This window comes from Grampus griseus (genome assembly GCF_964374135.1).
Source record: "Grampus griseus genome assembly, chromosome: 14".
Classification (NCBI taxonomy): Eukaryota; Metazoa; Chordata; class Mammalia; order Artiodactyla; family Delphinidae; genus Grampus; species Grampus griseus.
Window position 1 is genome coordinate 36,878,134 of NC_139008.1, and position 17,045 is coordinate 36,895,178.

Below are 17,045 nucleotides of genomic sequence, written 5' to 3' on the forward strand. Positions count from 1 at the left end.
TGGCCCCGAAAAGCATTAATGTCAAAATAATAAAAATATACCCTTTCTTTGGAATTTAAGTTTACACATGATTATCTGTTATTGGACCTCTGCATCCTCCAAAGGTAAGGGGTAACGGAAGTAAAAGACTGGTCGTTAAAGCAAGGGCTTCAAACTGTGGTCAGACTCTTTAGGTCCTGAAATCAGTTTAATGGGTTAGCAACAGACTTTTGGAATGGAAAGAACAGAACAAAATAGAACAGAATAGGACAGGACAGGACAGGATAGGATAGGTTGGAATTAGAACCCACGTAGAGTAGATCTGGCTGCGTCATGTGAGATTGGGGTAAAAATCTCCCTTTAAACTTATCGCTCAGTAATCTGCATCTACAGGCGTGTAAATATATTTCTCACTGTAGGTTGAGTCAAAAAAGTTTGAAAGCCCCAACAGGTAATCTAGGTATGCAGGAGTGGAAGTAGGTGTAACGACAGCAAAAAGTGCAAGGTCACTGGGACCTCCAGAGGCACAAAGACTGGATGGGGCTGGGGTGAATGCCAGGGCGGGGGCAGTACTGGGTGGGGCGGACACGGTAAAGGAAAGGCAAACCCATGTGGGGCTCCCTGACTTGGGATGTGAGGGCTCAGTCCCGGGGTCGGGTGGGTGGAGGGGGGTGAGGAGGAACGAGGAGAAGGGAGGCTGCGAATTGCAGGTGAAGGACAAGGAGGCGGCCTGAGCGCCGAGATGCAGAGTCCGGGGACACCCCCCTCCGCAGCATCAGCAGTCCTGGGGACCCCCGGGAGAGCCCGGCTGGGGGCGCGGCCACGCCGAGTGACCCGAGACCCTCCCTGACCCGCTGGGGCCCGTCCTCACCGGGCACCGGCCGGGCGGCGACGGCAGCGGGGCCCTCCCTCTCCGGAGACCGAGCCGCGGCGGGTCCTCTGGCCTCGGGCCGCCGCAGCCACAGGCGCCGACCTCGCGGCCCAGGCCCCTCCGGCCACCGCAACCCGGGTGCCCACTCCCCGCCCCCACCTGCCCTCTCGGGAGCGAGCTCCGTGCCGCGCGCGCTGCCCCGCTGGCCGTAGGGAGCGCGCACCGCCCCGCGGGGGAGCCGGCCTCTAGGAGCGCACTAGAGGGTTCCTAGCAAGCATGCGCAGCGGGGCCTCGGGGAGCCCATTCTTTGGGCAAACCCCACTTCTCCGGGTCTTCCGTGCGCGGTGCCTAGCTGGCGGCCGGACCAATCGGCGCTGGGAGGCGGGGCCAGGGCTGGAGAAAGAGGCGGGGCAAGCCCAGGATTGGGCTGCGGCAGCCGGGGACCGAGCTTTGATCTGACCTGAGGCTTGGACGGCGGGGGTGGGGGGGTCGCCTCCGGGGCGGTGGACCCTCAGAGAAGAAGAGATTTGGGGGGCTTGAGAACCCCAGACCTGATCCAGGATTTGAGTCTGAGCTCACTGAGCGGAAGCGGTCTTTTTTTTTTTTTTTTACGGTACGCGGGCCTCTCACTGTTGTGGCCTCTCCCGTTGCGGAGCATAGGCTCCGGACGCACGGGCTCAGCAGCCATGGCTCACGAGCCTAGCCGCTCCGCGGCATGTGGGATCTTCCCGGACCGGGGCACGAACCCGTGTCCCCTGCATCGGCAGGCGGACCCTCAACCACTGAGCCACCAGGGAAGCCCGGAAGCGGTCATTAAAAATTTTTTTTGATTTTATTTATTTTTTATACAGCAGGTTCTTATTAGTTATCTGTTTTATACATATTAGTGTATATATGTCAATCCCAATCTCCCAATTCATCTCACCACCACCACTCCACCACCCCTCTGCCACTTCCTCCCCTTGGTGTCCATACGTTTGTTCTCGACACCTATGTCTCTATTTCTGCCGGGCAAACCGTTTCATCTGTGCCATTTTTCTAGGTTCCACGTATATGCGTTAATATACGATATTTGTTTTTCTCTTTCTGACTTACTACGGAAGCGGTCATTTAAATGCATCATTAGGCCCGTCACTTTCGTTAGCCAGCGGAAGGAAATTTCCTGTGGACTTCACAGAAACTTTAAAATGACCTACCCCAAAGCTGGGTCAATTTGATTCAAACTAAATAATGATAATAACAGATTATAACTGAGTAAAATAAGAAGCCATGATCGATAGTGATGTAAGTAAGTAAATGGGGAGATGGGAAAGCTCTTACAGTAGAATGCCAGCTAATAAATGCAGAAGGAAGGATGCGGAAAATCACCCTTTGGCGACCATCGTAAGTAATAATTGATTCGGGCAAAAATTATCAATGGCCGCTAAGACCGGAGGGTGGAAGTTTAACAAGGAACTAGTATTTACATATTCCCAAAGTACATATTTCCCCACAATACATTTATTAATTACAAGAGGAAAAATATGAATTTTACAGTAGGCAAATGGTCCTCAAAGTGTAGTCTGGGGTTCCTGGAAGTCCCTGTGGGATATTCCAAAGGTTACATGACGTGTAACAGGTTGAATGCCAAAGCACAGATGAGAACCTGTAGTCCTCCATTAAGCCTACATTAAAGAGATTTGCAAAAAAAAAAAAAAAAAAAAGAACAACGCCATTCTTATAAAATTTCTTTGATTTGGAAAATATAGTGATTTTCATAAAAATATGTTATGCTAACACATAAAGGGTTTATTATTGTATCTTTTGGTAACAGATTTATTGGATATAACTCACATACCATACAGTTCACCCATTTAAAGTGTACCAATTGAATGGTTTTTAATAGATTCACAGAGATGCGGACATCACCACACTCACTTTTAGAACAATTTCATCACTCCAAAAGAAACCTTTAGCGATCACCCCCAAGTCCCCCATCCTCCCACACTAAGCAACTATTAATCTTTCTGTCTCTATAGATTTGCATATTCTGGACGTTTCATTTAAATGGAATCATACAATCATATATCTTTTGTGTGTGGCTTCTTTCACTTAGCCTAGTGTTTTCAGAGTCCATCCATGTTGTAGCATGCCAGTAGTATTTCATTATTTTTATCGTCAAATAGTATTGCACTGTATGGATATACCCCAATTTGTTTATCCATTCATCTGTTGACTGACGTTTGCATTGTTTCCACTTTTTGGCTACTATGACTAATACTTCTGTGAACATTATGTGCAAATTTGTGTGGACAGATGTTTTCAATTCTTTTGGGTATACACCTGGAATTGGATTTGCTGGGTCGATGTTTAACCGTTTGAGGAATTGCTAGATTGTCTTCCACAGGGTCTACTCTATTTTACATTCCCACCAGCAGTGTGTGAGGGTTCCAATTTCTCCACATCCCTGTCAACAGTTGTTATTATCTGTCTTTCTGATTACAACCATGCTAATGGATATGAAGTGGCTTTTCATTGTGGTTTTGATTTGCATTTCCCTGATAGCTAATGATGTTGATCCTCTTCTCAAGGGCTTATTTGACATTTGCCTATCTTCTTTGGAGAAATGTCTATTCAGATCCTTTGCCCATTTTAAAATTGAGTTGTCATTTTATTATTAAGCCTAAAAATTCTTTATATTTATATTCTAGATACACTTCCGTTGTCAGATATATGATTTACAAAATCTTTCTCCCATTCTGTGGGTTGTCTTTTCACTTTATTGCTCCCAGTTAAGATGGTGTCCTTTGAAGCACAAAAGTTCTTAATTTTGATGATGTCCAATTTATCTGTTTTTTCTTTTGTTGCTTGTGCTTTTGATGTCACATCTAAGAAACCACTGCCTAATCCAAGTTCACAAAGATTTACCTGTATGTATTCTAAAAAGTTTTATAGTTTAGTTCTTACATTTGGGACTTAGACCCATTTTGAGTTGTTTGTTTGTTTGTTTTTATGGGCAAAGTAGGGCTCTGATTTCATTCTTTTGCATACGGATATCTGAGTTGTGCCATTTGTTGAAAAGACTGTTAATTCCTCTCTGTGATTATTTTGGCTCCCCTGTTAAAAAACAATTAACCATAAATGTGAGGGTTTATTTCTGGACTCTCAATTCTATCCATGGGTCTGTGTTTATTTTGTGCCAGCACTACATTGACTCAATTACTGTTGGTTTGCAGTAAGTTTTGAAATCAGAGAGTGTGAATTCTCCAACTTCGTTCTTTCCCTTTCATTTTGGGTCTCTTGAGTTTCTAGTTGTCATCTTTCTTGTCAATCTTTTTGAAAATGAATCTTCTTTTAAATTTTACATCATTGCAAACACACTCCATGGCAATTATTTTCAAGTATTCCTGCTTTTTCCACCTAACTGTATATTGTAAAACTCACCGCCCCCATATTATAACCGTATTTACATATGGCTGGCTACATAGTTTAGTTATTTTCCTATTAGACACTAGTTTCTTTTTTTTTACAGGCAAATGTATTTTATAAGATGCCCAGATCTCATTTTTTTCCATCATAATACATCATATAAATTCAGGGGAAACATTTAAACGTTTTTCAGATCACATGATCTGATATAGATTTTCTAACCAGAAGAATCCTCCAACTCAATTTGAAGAAAAAAAATTTTTAAGCATTTTTTAAATTAATTAATTTAGTTTTGGATGCGTTGGGTCTTCGTTGCTGCGTGAGGGCTTTCTCTAGTTGTGGCGAGTGAGGGCCACGCTTCATTGTGGTGTGCGGGCTTCTCATCGTGGTGGCTTCTCTTGTTGCGGAACACGGGCTCTAGGAGCGTGGGCTTCAGTAGTTGCGGCACGCGGGCTCAGCAGTTGTGGACACGTTTCTAAATTTCACTATTGCTGCTGTGGCTGGCTTTATTCCTAACTTTTGGGGAACCTGGGTGAAAAGTATATGGGCATGCTTTGTACACTTGCAGTTTTTCTGTAGGTGTGAAATTATGTCAAAATAAAACGTCAGAAAAAAAAAATCTGCCCCTTTGAGGGGATTCCGTGCGGGGAAAGCATCTTTTTCTGCACTGGTCCAACCCTTGCCCATCTATCCAGCCCTCGCCCATAGGTCCAGCCCCCACTCACAGCGCACAATCACTGCACACTTATTCTCTGATCACCCTGCGCGGTGGGGACCGGGATTGTTCTGGCGCGGGGAGCTGCGGGGCCTGGGGACTGCTTTCCTGGACACTTGGCGGGTGGCGACCGGAGCGGCCCAGCATCCTCCGAGCGGACACCCTCCCTGCCTCTCGCCTGCCCAGGCGCGACGACGCCCCCTCCTCCCCTCCTGCAGGGCGCCCCGGGCCCTCCGCTCACCGCGACCCTCCGCAGCCCCGCGGACTCCTCCCTCCGCCCACCCTCCTTTGCCCAGCCGGAGCCCCCAGTCTCCCAGTTGGCAGAGTGAAGACGCTGCTCCTCTCTAGAAAACGCCACTACCCTGACACCCCTCCCCTCCGCCTTCCTCCTCTCGCTCTAAAGCTGCTGCTGGAAGTCCCCGCCGCCCCCCTGCCCCTGGGCTCCAGGCAGGTGCAGGTTCAGGTCCCATGGGGCCCTCCTGCCCTGGTCCCCCGCCCGCTCCGCATTTCCACGTTCTCCGCATCCTCCGTCGAATCCCCTCCTTCCCGCGTTCTCCCGCCCCCTTTCCCATCCTTGTTTTCAGTCCTCCGCCTCCCACTGCCTCATCCTCCGCGCCTTCCTCTCGCACCTACGCTCCGCCCAACTCCGACTGCGCGCTCTGGATCCCCGCACCTCTGCCCCTGCCTGGGCTCCGAGTGCCGTACCCCATCCGCACCCTGCGCCTCTCCGCCCGCTCCCCTGCCAGGTCTCCACCCTGGGCACCTTAGGAGCCCAAGTCCACAAAAACCCCTGCCGTGGTGGCGTTGAGCTTACGTTATGGGGGGTGGGTTGGGGAGAAGCAATAGATAATAATAAACAATGAGTCACATGGGCTCTTAGAAGAGGTACTTGCTGTGGGGCAATCAGACTGGGAGGAGGAGGGGCTGCGACTTGTGTTGGAGTGTCTGAGGATGACGAGGAGTACGGATCTCACCCGCGTTCTTCGGATAGCCGGCCATCTGCCGGATTGTCACTGAGGAATCATCCCTGGCCCCTGCAGAAGGCAAGTTAGAGCCGGTGCCCGGGCCTCAAAGGGCCTGGGTGGGCGTCCGGAATCTGCTGGGCCTGACGGCGTCCGCGCGCGCCTCCTCCCGGCCTCCAGGAGAATCAGCCACACTGAGCCTGGCGGCGGCTGGGGGAACGGGGGCGTGCCTGGACCAGCTCTCCAAGCTAACCAAGGAAAATGCAACCCCCAGGAAAAAGCACGCAGAGGTTGTGCATACAAGATGAAGCGGGGGGCGTTATCAATATTTTCTTCTTCTTCTTTTTTTAAATATTTTCTTCTTAATGATATTACCGGATGTTTGCAAGGATGCCTGAGAGCCGGGTATTCACGGGCCGCGGGTGGAATGATAGTGGCTGTGTCCAATCCGTGTGCAGGAATCTCACCCAAGGCTTTTGAAAGGATTGTTGCCAACCTGGAAACAACGGATACGTCCAACAATCAGGACTGGTTGGATAAATGATCCACCCCTGTAGTGGTACGTTGTAAAATGGACGCTGGAGAGACATTTGTAATACATTAAGAAAAAAATAGGGAATTCCCTGGTGGTCCAGTGGTTAGGACTCCGTGCTTTCACTGCCGGGGTCGGGGTTTGATCCCTGGTCGAGAACTAAAATCCCGCAAGCCACGCAGTGCGGCAAAAAAAAAAAAAAAAAAAAAAGGCACTTTATCACCCCAATTTTCTGAATATAAAAAATATTTATCATAGACTTATCTCTAGATGGTGGAATTATTGTAGATTTTGTAATATTTTTTCATAATCAGTATTTTCTGTTTATTTTCATGAACATGAATTACCTTTTTTTGTTTGTTTTTTAGCTTGAAGGAAAGACCAATGCAAGATATTTTTTTAAAGTAAGTGTAGGGACTTCCCTGGTGGCGTAGTGGATAAGACGCTGCGCTCCCAACGCAGGGAGCCTGGGTTCTATCCCTGGTTGGGGAACTAGATCCCACATTCATGCCACAACTAAGGAGCCCATGTGCTGCAACTAAGACCCGGTGCAGCCAAATAAATAAATATTTAAAAAATAAGTGTACAGTAGTCATCCTATTTACTTTTTATCCCCATCATAATTAATGCCCCCACCCACCCACTCACTGAGTGCAGAGACTCAGAACTTGTATCAATCTGCCACTTCTGAGGGATTTCTGCTCCGTTGACACTGGTGGGAACCACTCTTGACCAACAGGAACACACCCGTCCAGCAGGATGCCAACTGTGTGAACTGGAAGGCCACTTGCCCCCAGCTGCCTTCTCCCCTTGGATTCTCCTCCTGGTGGATGGCACTGTCATCCCGGGCTGGGCAGGCCAGTCTTCCCTCAAACACTGTCCCCCAAAAGAGGCCTACACTGAGCCCTTCTCAGTCCCCTTCTAGAATCTCCCATCTCCCCTCCCTTTGCTCTCCCCCGGGCTGTGGTGGTGCCCTCACCAGCCTCTCCACTCCCACTTGGGACCCCCTCCAGTCTGTTCTCCTCAGGGCACCAAGGGAGTTTTGTAAAACGACACTGATCACATTCCTCCTCTGCATAAATCCGTCCCAACCTCCTACTACCCGTGATGAGCCTGGAACCCACCTGTGGCCTCAAGGCCCTGGGCCAGTAGCCTCTGCCAACCATTCCTGCCTCGTGGCCTTCCTGTCCTACTCCGTCTGGGCTCACTCCTCCTAAGCCCGCCCTCTTCACCTTTCAGCTCCCTCCACAGGGCTTCCTCAGGCACCTGTCATATGCTGAGGAGCTCCTGGTCCTCTCCTGGGCAGCCCTTAGCCCCAGATTTCATGGACTCATCAGCAGGAAGTCCTGTGTCTCCTGTCTACCTCTGGGAGGCTGGGGTTGTGACCTGTTTACCACTAGGTCCTGTGTAGCAGACATTAAGGTCCTCAAGAAGTGATGAGGCAAGAAAGCGGCAGGACTAGGAGGGAGAGGGAGGGTGAATCTAGGTGAGGGATATGTGGTGTTGCCTGCATGTTCCTTCAACTTTTATGGAAGTTTGAAATGTTTCAAAATTTAAAAAATAAGAAAAGCTTAACACCTCCGGATCCAGTGTATGAGCTCCCTGCCTGGCTTGGCAGTGGCTTCCCACCCTCCTGGCAAATGACAGGCACCACAGGCCGCTTGAGCCCCCGGAGGGAGGTGCACCCTTCCTGTGCCCCCACCCAGCCTCCAGGGGCCACCTAGTCAACCAGGCCCCCTCACTGGGGACCCAAGTGCCACCCCCGCCCCAGGCTCCCATGGCAGCTGCAGAAGGGGTCGATGGTGCCACAGCAAAATGCAGGGGAGTGGATGCCTGCAGTGACCCTGCCCAGGCCAGGACTGCCTGGAGTCCAGGATGAGTGGCAGGGGTCGAGGCTGGCCAGTCCCTCTCCCCACCTCCTCTACTCCATGCCTCCTCCACCATCAAATGTTAAACCAGAGCAAGCCCTCAGGCAGTCTCCTCAACTGACAGAACCAGCCCTCCAGGATGACTCAGAGCCTCAGGAAAGGAGAAATCTTGTGGGGGATGGGAATCTATTTAAATATAGAATTCAGACAAAACAACTTTTCAAGTTATGGTTACAGAATATAATTGTTACAGACAACTATGCTGTAAAAATAACAGCAAAATGGAGAGTTGGGCGCTGCGGATGTGCTGTGTAACTCACTTTTCCCAAGAGGGAGTCAACAGATACTGATTAAATTTGGAAAATGTTTGAAAACATAAGTCCTCTAAACTCTACTTTTAAAAAGTAATCCATTTCCTTTTGCCCAAAGGCAGTTTTCAAATGATGAGGAACACGTGGGCTGAAGCAACTTGAGGCCGATGCCTTTTCTCAGGGGACCCCGACTTATGGTTGAAGGAGGGGAACAGTGTTTCTTCATCTTTCCCTCCAGCAGGGCAGCACCCAGGGGACCTGAGGAGGGGCTCAGGCTCCCAGGAATCTCCCTCAGCCCCCAAACCACCCAGAAGGAACATGGCAGGGGCACAATACACTTCTGTCAGGCGTGCCCCCTCACACCGCAGGCTCACCTCCTCAGCAGAACCTTGGGCTGCCGTGGACATCAGGGCCCTTGTGCACAGGGGCTGTCAGTCCTGTGTGGCTCCCTGGAGGAGGTGGCCTTTATGAGGGTCCAGCAGGAAGAAGCAGGCTGAGGCCTCCTGGGAACTAGCCCTGGAAGGAGAGCCAGGGAGGGGCAGGATTGGCTTCCCAGGGGTTCAGGGCTGGACACCAAAGGCAGCAGAAAGTGGAAACCTCAGAGACTCCACCTAGTCTCTGAGTCAGTTGTCGGGTTTTCCAGGCTGAGGAGGCCCTGGGGGATGGAGGCCGCTGGAGAGCCCTCCTGGGCCTGAGAGATGGCCCAGGCCAGGAAGCCCTGGAGCAGGGCCAGGTAAGGGCTGGTGGGAGTTGGGGAGGCTCAGGAGCAGGGGGGTGGGGATTGGAGCTGGGACCTCAAAGGACCCAGAATCATGGAATTTTAAAAACCTACCCGTGGTGGGATCTAGTGTACAGCTTCTTTTATTCTCTTTTTAATTTTTTTTTCTGCTTACAAAAGTAAATTATGCTTGATCAGAAAAAGATTACAACGTTGAAAGTGAAAATCAGTCAGCGGCTGGGCCGCAGGCAGAAGCCCAGTGGAACGTGTAGAAGTTGCAGCCAAGTTCACTGACCCAGCCAGGATGCACCCTCAGTTGTCAGGGCTACGGGTCCTCCCTGGACACGATGGGGCCCATGGTGGACTCCTCCCCATCCACCAAGGGACTGGGGACAGGCTGTCCTGCCAACCTTCCATCTTCTTTTCCGTCTGGAAGAGAAGGGGATGGGTCAGGCTGTTGTCAAAGGAAAAGGGGGAAGGGGTGGGGGGCAAACCTGGGGGTCCCAGCTGCCAGAGCAGGGGCAGGGATTGCTGACTCCAGAGACATGCTCCCAAAGGCCACTGGCCCAGGGACACAGAGCCTGTTTCCAGGAAACTTTGGGCCAAATCTGGGCTGAGCATCAGGAAGCTGCTGCTCCCTCCCCGCTGCCTGGCCCAGGACGGGGCAGGAGGTGGGGAGGGCCGTGGACAGGTCTGGAGGTAAAGACAGAGAGGCAGGTTGAGAGGTGTTGACTGCCCATGAGCATCTGCCCAGGGGAGCCCATGGGGCCAAGCTGCAGCCCTTGTTACGCTCTTCATCTCTCCATCTGAGGAAGGGTGACTTTGTCCTGATTCTCACAAAGGTGCCATATGGGGTGGGGTCCATATGGCCCCAGAGCCTGCCTGATCTGAGAAGTGAGCAGAGGTCTCAGCTGGGGTAGAAATGGCCTGTCCCATCCAGCTCAGCTGGAAGAATGGGCTCTGAGCCAGAGGGGGCCCCCCCATCCTTTGCAGTGAGCTAGCTGGTGGCCTCAGGGTGGTGACTTGGCCCTTCTGAGCCCTGCCTCCACACAGGTACTGAGGACAGAACCCTCTCTGCACTGGGCAGAGGCAGGTGGACATGAGGAGGCACTTGGAGCAGAACAGGCTGGTGGAAGGGCTCAAGGGTGAGCCAGGCCCACTGCAGAGGGGCCTCCAGGCTCTGGGGTCCCTGACTCCAGCAGGCGATGGAGCCTGAGGGGGTCCCTCAGGTCCCCTGAGAACTCTAGGCTTGTGGCTGGGGATGCCCCTATCTCATGAAAAACACATAAGAGTAGACACGGAGAGAAATAGGCCCAGGAACACAGACATATAAGAACCCACACAAACTTACTCTCCTAGGCAAATACACACATAGGGAGACAGAACCTTAGAGAAACACACGCGCGCGCGCACACACACACGGAGGCCTATAGACACGCAGAGATTCACACTGAGATAATGTAGACAGATGCACGCAGAAATGTTCACAGCACACACATACTCCCCTGAGCCAGCCGAGCCTGCTGTCCCCCTGGCTGCCCAGGTGACAGGGGACTTCGGCCCCAGGAAGGTCTTGCTCCCGCCCTGCTCGCTGGGCTGGGGCCTCACCTGTGTCCAGCTTGCTGCGTTTTTGCTCAGGCTCCTGGGGGGCGGCCTCGATGGCCCGCTGAGCCTCGGGATGGATCTTGAGGAGGGCTTTGGCAAGGGTGGCGGGGCCGGGCACCCCCAGGGACATGATGCAGTGCACTCCTTTGCGCTTGGCCCCCGCCACTTTGGCACTGTCCTTGGAGGCTGTCAGCAGCACCAGTTTGGAGAACTTTCTGGGCTTCCTGGGGGCTGCGGGGACGACATCTGTGCCCGGCTCAGGGGACTCAGGGGAGGGCTCCTGGCCGGCCTTCACGCTCTCGCCCTCCTGCTCACTGGGCTCGGGCAGGGGCATTCTGGGACCGATGGCCTGGCCCCCAGGCCACGCTCAGGCCCCAGCAGATGGATTTCTCCTCCACCTCCCTGGAAGGAACCCAGCAGTTCAAGGGCTCCGTCCTAAGGCAGGAGGCAAAATCCCATTAGTGGAGGTGCCCTTAGGCCTGGGTTCAGGAAGAATCTGGGCTGGAGGTTGGGGCAGATGGGGCTGCCTCGGTGCCCCCAGGAAAGGACCTGAATGGAGCCAGAGAACCCTGGGCTGGTGCTTCTGCTCTCTTGGTAGCCTTGGGTCCGTCACCTCTCCCAGCCAAACCTCACTTTCCCATCTACAAAATGTGCCCAAAACAGGGCTCTCAAGGGGCTACTGGGGTGACCAAGGTGCTGACAGCTAAGTTACTAGGAATCCAGGCCCACAGGTGCTGAGCACAGGGTGAAGTGCTTCCACAGGTTTTTCCACTTAACCTTCAGCCCCATGTTATTGAAAGTTGATCTTTCTCATTGACCCAGGTTACAGATGAGGACACTGAGGCATGCAGCCATGAAGGCAGAGCTGGGAGTCCAGTAAAGGTGGGTCCAGAGCCCGCCCGTACAGCACCTGGGGTACCTTGTCCAGGATAATGGACACCCATCTTCCTGAGCACCAGTCTTCAGGGAAAAGTACTTTGGGGACAGGAGCTCAGGTCACTGATACTCCCAGAATGCCCGGTGCCCTTCACCCTGACACTGTGTCACCAGGAACATGGGCTGGGCCCTGGGAGGCAGAGCTCTCCAGATTTACAACTAGATCCAGCCCCCATCCCAGGCCAGAGGCCCCAGGGCACCCAGTGCTAGGGGACACTAGGACCCCACGAGGGCAGTGACCTTGTGTCTGAGCTGGTGCTGGCTCTGCCTCAGCTGAGTGGGGACAGGGCTGTGGAGGTGTCCAGAGAATCTGTGGTCACTGAGGGCTCCCTGGCTTCTGGTCCGGAGAAGCAGAAAGGATGGATGACAGGGAATTCCCTGGTGGTCCAATGATTAGGACTCTGCACTTTCACTGCCGGGGGCCCGGGTTCAATGTCTGGTCAGGGAACTAAGATCCCACAAGCCACATGGCATGGCCAAAAAAAAAAAGAAAAGAAAAAAATGGATGACAGGGGCAGCGCTGGCCTGGAGACCGGGGCTCTGGGGCATCAGTGTGGGCTAGCTGTTTTGTCTGTTGGGGGTGATTGGGTGGTGGGCAGATGGCGGGGTCTTTCTCAGTTTCCAGTTTGGCCCAGAAACAAGATTGCCGCCTTGGCAGACATCTCACCCTCCCTGTCCAGGACTCAGGCAGCACCAAGGCCCGTACACTCTTACTTGGCCCCCTAGACCTGTTTCTCCAACATGGCTTTTAGTTGTGTTTCTCTGGGCGCCTCCAATGCACATGGCTTGAGGTGTCCATGCCCCGCACCCAAAAGTCTTCGAAGACCCCTTCATCCATGAGAGGAGCCTGAGGTACAAGGCCAGTGCATGGTTGGGGTGCCTTGCCCCCTGCAAGCTCCCCTTCTCAGTCAACTAGACATGAAAGCAGAGACCAGACAACTAGACACGAAAGCAGAGATCTCCCAACTGCGACAGAGGAGGACCCCCACCTCCAGGGGGTGTAGCCTCAGGTAAATGCTTCCTGGTAGCAAGTCACCTGACCACAGGCACCCCTGGGATTGATGTCTCATTATCCCTCCTGTCCCTGGTCCAGCCCCTGGATAAGCTAACCCCTACTCCTCCCATGTGGTCCTTCCCAGCTCTGCCCATCCTGCCTCACAGGGCAGGCAACATGGTGGTACCTGGGACCTGGGGGGACATGGGGCCCAGCAGAAGAGACACTGCCTACCCCCCCCCAACCCAGAGAACCACTCTGGGCAGGAAAGGGTTATGGTGGGAAGCCCCACCCACAGGACCCTGCCCCCATACCCTGACTGGCCTGGTGTACAACACTGGCCAGCAGCCCACACCTCTGTGGTCCAGGAATGAAACTCCAGGAGGTTGGACCCCTTTCTCACATCATAAAAATAATTAACTCTAAATGACCATAGACTTAATTATGAGAGCTAGTGATAAAACTCTTAAAAAAAATAAGAAACGAGTAAATCTTCCTGACCTTGGATTAGGCAAAGCTTTCTTCAGTACGACACTAAAAGTACAGGTAACCAAAAAAGAAACACAAAAATTTGACTTCATCAAAATTTAAAACTTTTGTGAGTCAAAGGACACCATCAAGAGAATTAAAAGGCAGCCCATAGGATGGGAGAACATTTTTGCAGATCATACATCCGATAAGGGACTTGTATCTAGAATTTATAAAGAACACATAACTCAGTAATAAAAAGACAAATAACTCAATTTTTAAAATGGGCAAAGGATCTGAATAGGACTTTCTCCAAAGAAAATATACAAGTGGCCAGTAAGCACAAGATGTTCAACATCATTAGTCATGAGGGAAATGCAGATCAAACTATAATGAGATACTATTTCACACTACTAGAATGGATCTAATAAAACAAAACAAAAAAACCAGACAATAACAAGTGTTGGTGAGGATGAGGAGAAAATGGAACCCTCATACCCTGCTGGTGGGGATGTAAATAGTGCAGCCACTTTGGAAAACAGTCTGATGATTTCTCAAAAGGTTAAACATAGAATTACCATATGATCCAGCAATTCCACTCCTAAGTGTATCCCCAAGAGAAATGGAAACTGATGTCTACATAAAAACTTGTACATGAATATTTGCAGCAGCATTATTCATAGATGCCAGAAAGTGAAACAGCCCAAATATCTATCAACAGATAAATGAATAAATGTGATGTATCCACACAATGGAATATTATTTGATAATTAAAAAAATTCATGCCACGACATGGGTGAACCTTGGAAAGATTAGCTAAGTGAAAGAAGCCAGTCATGAAAGATCACATATTATACACTCCATTTCTATAAAATGACCTGGAGTCTATAGAAAATCTATAGAGTAGAAAAATCCATAGAGACAGAAAGTAGATTTGTGATTGTCTAGGGCTGGGGGTGGGAGGGATGGGGACCAGAAGAGTGAGGAGTGAATACTAGTATGTATGGGGTTTCTGGGGTGATGAAAAAGTTCTAAAACTGATTGTGGTGATGGCTGCACAACTTGGTGAATTTACTAAAAGCCATTGAATTGTACATTGTGAGTGAGTGAATTGCATGGTATGTAAATTATCTCAATAAAACTTACGTATTGAGAAAAGAGAAATTAAGTCTATAATCAGTGGTTTCCCCACTTCATGATACCTAAGAATCACCCAGAATTCTTGTTAAAAATGCACAGTTCTGGACCCCTCCACCCCCAGACTTCTTTCTCAGTGGGTCTGGAGAGGGACCTGAGAATCTACATTTTTTTTTTTTTTACCATTACCCTATTTGATTTGATACTTTGTGAAAAATGGATGATGCCATGGGCCCTCTGTTTAAGAAGTTTCTAATTTCTAGTTTATAGCTGAACTGTTTTTCCACCACTCCATGTACAGGGGTGGACAGTTCCTCAGGCTGGATCAGTCTCTTTTCTGGATTCATCCCTAACCTTCTAGCAATTTATTTTTGAGATGTGAATGGAAGAGTTGACAGGCAGCTATTTTAAGCTATTTATTTATTTATTTAAGCTATTTATCTATTTTGAAAATTAAATTTTTACTCAATAAAAGTTCATTGAATTAACAGAATTTTTAGAAGTGAAGCAGAAATGAATTAAAAAGATCAAAAGGCTTAATAGTTTACCTTACTTCACTCACTTTACACCCTCCACCTGCATCCCCAGTCGGATGGTTTGATATTGCTATGGGTCTCCAGTCACCCATTTATCCTAGCCAGCTGTCATGATATTGTAAGATGGCTCAGTGTAAACCCCAAACCACACAATGTTAAGAACTGGCAGGAGCCTCTTAGACACCTTGGGAGGCAGAATAATGCCTCCCTGCTGCCCATCGCTAAAGCTGTCTAGGTCCTGATCCCTGGAACCTGTAAATATGTTACCTTACATGGCAAAGGGGGAATTAAGTTTGCAGATGGCATGAAGGTTACTAAACTAGGAGATTATCTTGGATTGTCCAGGTGGTTCCATCACAATCACAACGATCCTAAAAAGCAGGAAACACAGGTAGAAGAGTCAGAAAGAGTGGTGTGATGATGCAGGCAGGGTCAGCGAGAGGAGAGATTCAATGTTGCTGGCATTGAAGGTGGAGGGAGGGGGATATGAGCCAAGGAATGCTGGAGGCCTCTAGAAAAGACAAAGAAACAGACTGTCTCTCCTAGAGTCCCCTGGAAGGGTTACAGCCCTGCCCACACCTTGATTTTAACCCAGTGAGGCCCGTGTCAGACCTCTGACCTCCAGCACTGCATGACTTTTACAAAGCTGTGTTGTTTTAATCCACTAAATTTGTGGTAATTTGTTATGGCAGCAGTAGGTAACTAATACAAGGTCCAATCCCTTGATGGTGAGGTTCTGAAAGCCAGGATCATGGGAATTACCTGGCGGTCCAGTGGTTAGAACTCCCTGCTCTCACTGCCGAGGGTGCAGGTTCGATCCCTGATTGGGGAACTAAAATCCCACAAATGGCGTGGCCAAAAAAAAAAGAAAGCCAGGATCATTGCCTGGAAACTGATGATGGATTAACAGAATTACCATTACCTTCATATGTATGGGAAAGAAATATACCATCAATGTCCACCAACACCTGCATTCTCAGCTAAGAGGCCAACCCCTTACACTCTCTGGGCTGGTTTCACCTATGTAATGGGAGTAGTGGTGAACTTCGCAGGGGCTCTCAAGAGCAGGCAGGCAGGCAGGCAGGCAAGGGTGAAGTCTTTAAGTTACCGGTGATACTGACAGATGCCCCTTCTATAATCGCTGTCTCATGTGGTTCTTGGAGGGCTGCTGGTGGGATGATGGACCCACTTAGATATGCAGGTACACATCCTTACAGGGAGATTTTCAAAGCAGCAGTAAGACCCAGAATGGGTCAAGAACTGCTACTCTATAGTGTGCAGGGAACAGCTTCCCCAAAGTGGGAATTTCATGTAATGGCACCTCCTTACCCTAATCACCATGGCTTGGAATCTTAGTTACTTTTACTTCTCCTTACCCACTGCAATTTGTCCTAAGACCTGTCTATGCTGCGCCCAAATGGCCCCTGCTCCCCGCCTCTCTCCTCTCGCATCATTACCGCCACCTCCTAAGCCTCCGGAGTGCCTCCCCCGCCCCAACATCTCAGACCTCCAACTGCCATCCCTGCGAGCATCTCTAGAGCCACAAGGATGGGACGGGACTGGGGATGGGTGCAGCGCGGGGGCAGTACTGGGCGGGGCGGACACGGTCAAGGAAAGGCAGACCAATGTGGGGCTCCCTGACTTGGGGTGTGAGAGCTCAGTCCTGGGGTAGGGTGGGTTGGGGAAGGACGAGCGAGGAGAAGAGCTGAATCGCTGGTGAAGGACAAGGAGGCGGCCTGAGCGCCGGGATGCAGAGCTGGGGGGCACCCCCCAGCATCAGCAGCCCTTGGGGATCCCCAGAGGAGCCCGGCAGGGACCCGAGACCCTCCCCAATCCGCTGGGGCCCGTCCTCACCGGGCACCGGCCGGGCGGCGACGGCAGCGGGGCCCTCCCTCTCCGGAGACCGAGCCGCGGCAGGTCCCTCAGCCTCCGTGCCTGGGGCCCCGGTCTGGGTTCGGGCAGTCACCTCAAGCTGGGGTCACGGAGCGAGCATGCGCAGAGGGCT

The 17,045-nt window shown here is 50.9% G+C and overlaps 2 protein-coding genes across 4 annotated transcripts in view; both read right to left on the reverse strand.

Annotated features, from left to right (window-relative positions):
- The window catches only part of FLYWCH1 (FLYWCH-type zinc finger 1), a 28,696-nt gene extending 27,676 nt beyond the window's left edge, over nt 1-1,020 (reverse strand). For all 3 annotated transcript variants that reach the window (XM_082670281.1, XM_082670282.1, XM_082670280.1), the window contains exon 1: nt 851-1,020. The gene's annotated coding sequence lies outside the window, so the exon portion shown is untranslated. The remainder of the gene's footprint in view (nt 1-850) is intronic.
- Nucleotides 1,021-9,489: 8,469 nt separating this feature from the next.
- FLYWCH2 (FLYWCH family member 2) lies at nt 9,490-17,024 on the reverse strand. The gene is made up of 3 exons (XM_082671051.1): nt 16,895-17,024; nt 10,973-11,404; nt 9,490-9,793 (listed from the first exon to the last, which is right to left on the reverse strand). The coding sequence occupies exons 2-3, from the start codon at nt 11,301-11,303 to the stop codon at nt 9,690-9,692; spliced, it is 435 nt and encodes a 144-aa protein (XP_082527177.1). The 5' UTR covers nt 11,304-11,404; nt 16,895-17,024; the 3' UTR covers nt 9,490-9,689.
- Nucleotides 17,025-17,045: the final 21 nt, after the last annotated feature.

Coding starts and splice junctions, on each gene's coding strand:
- FLYWCH2 (XM_082671051.1), bottom strand. CDS start 11,303: ATGCCCCTGCCCGAGCCCAGTGAGCAGGAGGGCGAGAGCGTGAAGGCC. Junction 9,794..10,972: donor ACGCAGCAAGCTGGACACAG/GTGAGGCCCCAG, acceptor CTTCTCTTCCAG/ACGGAAAAGAAGATGGAAGG.